Genomic DNA, 6,000 nt, shown 5'->3' on the forward strand with positions numbered 1-6,000 from the left:
ATGTGTTTATCAATAAGATGTCAATACATTCCAACCGTTTAAAAAAAAAGTGCAAATAATTATCAGTCAGTCAAGGAGACGCCAATATGCTATTGGTCGATTAAGGTCACCCGGTCTCACTCACGGAGATGCTATTGGCCGGCGTCACACGTCAATCACAGAAGTGCCGATATGCTATTGGCCGAACGCCTTTATCTAGCTTGATGGCACAGCTGGTTGGGATGGAAGGAAGTAGAGAAAACCCTGACTGAAAAAGTTACTTTGACACTGTAAGACCAATAGCATATCTGATTTACCGTATTGACTTCGAGCATTCATCTCTGCTCATCTCTGCTTATCTCAGCACAAGTCACGTCTTTCCAAAGGTAAAAGTCATTTTTCCTTTGTATTTGTTATTTAATGCAACTGTACAGTAGATTATGTCACTTAATATTAATATATGTATACAGCGTGATGATTTTACCTAAGGCATCTGCGCGCGTTGCACGCATTCACGAATTAACATGGGTCTGGATTGCCCGCTATACGAGCAATCCGAGATACGAGCGTAGCCGCAGAACGGATTAAGTTCGTAACCCGGGGGCCCACTGTAGTTCCAAAGCTCTTCAAACAAAAATGCTTTAAATAAAAGGCAAACATTACAGTAAAGAAACCGTGTTCTCTAATCTGCGATCAATCTCAACTGCCCCTGTGCAAGGCTCTGAAAGGGTCAGTATTATGCACCTTTCCCCCTGCCTTAAAGAGGCAGTAACATAAATGTCCATTGGGCAGTAAGCCAAAACAACCGACAAACAAATAAATAACTTTCTAGCTCTTGGCCATTACAAAAATTGAAATTTAAAGTAACTCCTACAAACATGTCAATCACATATGCATCGTACTCCCGTATTGGTCCTGGACAACACTTTTTACCTCAGCTATCCCTTCATAAACGAAGGTATAAGTACCCAAAAGTACATTACTCTGAACCCTCCTTCCTTGCTCATGAATGAAAAAACGTGAATTGTTTGATATTGGTCACTTTAGGGGCGACATCAGATATGTGCATGGTGACTCACTGTGTGCATATCAGAAGTTGCTCACCTTGGTCCAAAGCCTGCTCAGGGAGTTTGTGTGAATGCTCAGGCGCATTGAAAATTAGAGAGAACATTGCTCTTGACACCAGCTTATGCCGACTTCCATTGCACTGCAGCATTAGAGCATTAAAGCAGCGCGGGACTAACAGGAAGTTTTAAACCTTTAAATGGAGAGTCGGTCAGGACTGTTATAATCTTTTGGGTAAATAATAGACCTGCAGTTCAAGCGAATCTGACAGGCCGAATGTGCCTTTTGTTTCAGTCCTGCCGTGCATGATTCACATATGCATGTCGTGATTTGCAAACATGTGTACGCTGACTTGTGTGTGTGGGTGAGTTTCAGACCAACATCCAGTGCCTCGGCGCCCGACCTCCGAGTACCCCTTTAAGTCGTTGTCTGACCTCAGTCACTTGCAAATTGGCGCCCGACCTCCGAGTCCTCTGCAAGTCGGCACTCGACCTCCGAGTCCCATGCAAGTCAGCGCCTGACATCCGAGTCCCCTGTAGGTTGCCGCCCAACCCCCGAGTCCCCTGTAGGTTGGCGCCGAACACCTGAGTCCGCAACAAGTCGGCGCACAATATCCATCCCTGTCAAGGTCCGGCGGCTGCCGCCTTCGTACACGGTCAACATCAAGCGGCCGCCACCTGCATCTCCAGTCAGCACCAAGCTGCACTCACCTTCTTTCCCAGTCAGCGTCAAGAGGCCTTTTTACCCTGTCAGCATTAAACGGCCGCCGCCTTTGTCCCCTGTCAGCATCAAACTGCCGCCGCCTTCGTCCGCAGTCAGTGACAAGCGGCCACCGTTGTCATTCCCAGTCAGCAGCCGATGCCTCTCGTCGGCATCAAGCGGGTGACGCCTCCAGTCGGCGCCCCCGTCTAGTCGGCGTCCAGTCAAGGTGCAGCAACCACCTCAGTCTTAGGTCAGCCTCCAGTGTTTGCCTCTGCCAAGCCTCCAGTGGCCTCATCTGGGTTGCATTCCCTCGTTCAGTCGCCATGAGTCCACTGTGTGCCACCCCGGATGCTCTTCTGACTTGCCCAGCGGGACGCATCTCGTCTGCCGCCAAGGACGCCCTGCTGACTCACCCCACTAGGTGCATCTTGGCTGGTGCCCGAGAACCCCCCCCCCCCCCCCCCCCCCCCGACTGTTGCCATCGAATTGGGGCTCGTAGGCAAGTACAGAAAGTGAAAGTGAACTGTTGGTGTGTAGTACCAAAAAGCACCAGTCACCATTTCATCTGTCCACAAAACATTTTGCAGAAGGTGGTTTGTCTATGTATTCCTAAGAATAACTAGGTCTTTTTTATGACTTTGCCTCAATCATCGTGTCTGCCAAAGCCAGGCATGTCCAAACACAGTCCTCGAGGGCCGCCTATCCGGCATGTTTTGGAGGTTTCTGTCCTCCTACCACACCTGATTCAAATGATCAGCTCATCAGCAAGCTCAGCAGGAGCCTGACAACAAACCTGACCATTTGAATCAGCTGCATTGGATGACGGAAACATCAAAAACATGCAGGATAGGTGGCTCTCGAGGACCGGGTTTGGACATGCCTGGCCCATATGTTATGATGTGGAATACTGTTTTTTCGTCCTCTCTTTAAGGCATTTATCCTGCTTTAAAATTAACATCAACAACTGTCATGCCCTATGGGGTTGTTTTTTGTTGTTTTGCCTCCCTCTTGAGTCGTTTTTAGGTAATTGCTCTTATTTTCTGTTGGCATCAAACTGCCTCTGCTGCAACGCATCACAACAATGCTGGTCTACTATTAGTCAGCATGATGGTGTCACGAAGATGGTGGTCTGCCAATGGTTGGTGCACGGGGTCACAAAGACTCGTGTGAGAGTGCTTTCAATATCGTATTTATTATGCATTTTAGTGCTTAATTCAAACTTGAATTGGTTATCAATGAGTCCCAAGATTGCTAGTGATGTTAAGGGGAGAGGTAAGAAGATGATTTATATGGAAACGAAGTTGGAGATAATCAAGAAATACGAAGAAAGCTAAGCAAGCCTAGCCTAGGCTACCCTTACTAGGGAATATAGCCATAAAAAGCGTCAACTCAAAGGTAAATAAATCCTTTATATATATTTTTTATGATGTTACTTGTATGCATGCATATATATATATATATATATATATATATATATATATATATATATACATATATATATATATATATATGTACGGTATGTATGTATTATACTATTTTTGATACCAATTGTTAATATGTACATATATACAATGTTTGTGTTTTTACCTGGGGTTTTACACGCATTAACTAATTAACAAGGGTTTGGATTGCCTGCCGTACAGCGAATTCGCGTAATGATCCCAAACATGGAACAGATTAATCTCGTAAACGGTGGGCCCACTGGACAGTGAATTACAGTACACTAGTGAAATGGTGGAATTAGGATAAATAAAAAGTTCTGTTATACTCTGTAATAAAGGTCTCACTGGCCATGGCATTCATGGGACGGTTCCCAGGCTAAAACCACTATTGTCACAAAATCAAGATCATCATGATTACATCTGATATAAAACCTTTGAACAGCATTTGATCAAAAAAACATGCCAACAATAAAGCATTGTGGTGCCAGTGTGGTTGTGTGGAGCTGCTTTGCTTGATTATTGATTTGAACAAATTAAACCTTTGCAGGTGATAAATATGCAAAAACGAACAAACAAACAAATCAGGAAATGGGCAAATACTTTTTTTACAGCACTGAATATTTGATCCCGTACACATATCACACTTACCTATGGTTCTGATCCATCTCCAGTAAAGCTGATAAAGCTGATGTTCCTTTTTTGCCTTGCAGTGGCACTGTTGGTTCGCAAGGATATGAAAGGAGAGGATTCATTGCCTTCATGGGACATTTCTGTAATATAAACATATGAATAACGAAACCAAGTCAAGTTTAGCTCATATTCAATCTCAATGATTTTTTCCCCCACATTTTTTCCCCTAAATTTGTGTTTGTGCACAGCCTTTCAATTGGTCTGAGTGCTGAACAAAGCTCGTCCAATGCATTCCCTGTAATTGTAAAAATTGGTACTGCGTATTTTCATTCACACCTTTAATTTTTGAGATGCTTGATGGACAACGTGACGATTACACAGAGGGTGTCCATAAAGATGAGTCAGTTCACTGAATGACACGTTACATTTGCAATAGAATCATGATTTGAAATATCATGATGTCCTGATTGCAAAAGCTGCACTTACATGGTCATTGAGACGAGGTGCAGAGCAGAGTGGAGGGGGAAAGAGAGTCTGAGGTAGCAGGCAGTTGCCATTGCTGTAACTAAAGCTTGTGCATAACCTTTGAATTCTCTGTCTAGTGAAACCTTCAGACATGTATCGAAGAGTGGTAGGGTATGGGGTAATATTTATGAATAAACACATTTATTTATAAATATTTTATTTGAAATTATTTTACCTGGTCTGTTCTCTGTATGACATATACTGTATAGCTTTCCGCTTTTTGCATTGCTACAGTTTCTTTCCCATTTAAAAAGTTTTATAAATGTTGTTATCCAATTATATTTCAGCTAAGTAGCGCTGTCAGGTTCCATGAAATCTGCCAAGGCTTTCAGAAAGAAAAGAGAAGAGCCTGCTAGCTCTAAGGTAATAGACACAGCCCGTTCAGTTTATCACAATGCTCAGGGCATGCTAGCTAAGCCCACGTAGAAATCAACACAAATGTTGTCAAGTGATTTGATAAGCTACCCCTGGAGTCCAACAGTGTCATTTTGCCACAAAATGACGTAAATTTGAACCAGGAGATTTGTTCTCAACGACACATCCTTTCTTTTTTATTAACCCATGCTGGCAGGAGGAAAAGGTGGAGAGGTGGATCAGGTTGCAGATATACATGGCCCACCATTTTCATGCCGGACTTTCTAAGAAAAACTGGATATTCTGAGTGTAGGTCGGCTGACCCCCATGCTGGCTAATCTGTGCCAACTATGAACCCTTGGCTAACAACTTCTGACAAACGCTGCAAATTATATTGCTGGAAATGCCTGTTGTTTGCGTCTGATCGGTTTGGTGTTTGGAGCCATACTGGGCTGAATTATTTCATGAACTTGAATAATTGAACTTGAATTGTTGAACTTGAATTGTTTCATGAAAGCAGCAACAATACACCAATGTCAGGGCACTTAAAAGGGAAACTTTCCAAAAATATTTGGGGGCACCTGCTGAATGCTCATTTTTGGCAATGAAGCTTCTTAAAACTTATCCCTGAAACAGAATTGTACAGACACGGCTTTGAGCATTAGGTTCAATAGAAAAAGACTTGCTGGTGGACCTTAAACACAGAGATATATTCCTCTGGAGATTAAATGTTGATTGATTCGTAAATATTAAGGGTGATGTAGGGTACGTATGTGGCCTCTTAAGCCCTGGCGTTATACATGTATCTATGGTATTATGAGGCATATAATTTAGGTATGAAGAAATGTGACACTGAACGTCCAGGGTTAAATCACATGGCCCATCATTGTGGCTATACTATAATTGAGAGAAGCATACCTTATTGACATTTTGAATGTTTCTTCGTCTTGTTTTTCAGATATTTTAAACGTAAAATGACTAAAGTCCAGTTGCAATAAATCAGAAACTGCTGATCCGGTCAAGCTGACATTTCGAACTTTGGCTTCCCATGCAATGATATAGGCCTAACTACACAGAAATACGTCTGCAATTTCATTCATTGAGTGAACTGAAATAGAAAGACCAGTAAATATGCGTAATGCAGTAATATTTGTCTTAAAAAAAAACCTGTCTGTTTCATAAACACACAACCAGCCTAAATTGTGAGCAGTTAATCAAGTATGAAAATAATTATTTCAAAAGCTAACAATATTTTTTTTCCACAGATACTCACTCTAATTATCCTGTCGGAACGATGACGCCT

The 6,000-nt window shown here is 42.5% G+C and overlaps 1 protein-coding gene across 2 annotated transcripts in view; it reads right to left on the reverse strand.

Moving 5' to 3' along the window:
* The window catches only part of depdc5 (DEP domain containing 5, GATOR1 subcomplex subunit), a 74,260-nt gene that overhangs the window by 23,804 nt on the left and 44,456 nt on the right, over window positions 1–6,000 (reverse strand). For both annotated transcript variants that reach the window (XM_088429797.1, XM_088429796.1), the window contains exons 29-30: window positions 5,971–6,000; window positions 3,837–3,958 (exon numbers count right to left, since the gene is read on the reverse strand). The exon at window positions 5,971–6,000 is cut by the window's right edge and continues 193 nt beyond it. In XM_088429797.1, coding sequence (XP_088285923.1) covers window positions 3,837–3,958; window positions 5,971–6,000 — 152 coding nt within the window. The remainder of the gene's footprint in view (window positions 1–3,836; window positions 3,959–5,970) is intronic.

The sequence above is a fragment of the Hippichthys cyanospilos genome, chromosome 12, assembly GCF_059441005.1.
Source record: "Hippichthys cyanospilos isolate Australia breed blue-spotted pipefish chromosome 12, RoL_Hcya_1.0, whole genome shotgun sequence".
In the NCBI taxonomy this organism is placed as follows: Eukaryota; Metazoa; Chordata; class Actinopteri; order Syngnathiformes; family Syngnathidae; genus Hippichthys; species Hippichthys cyanospilos.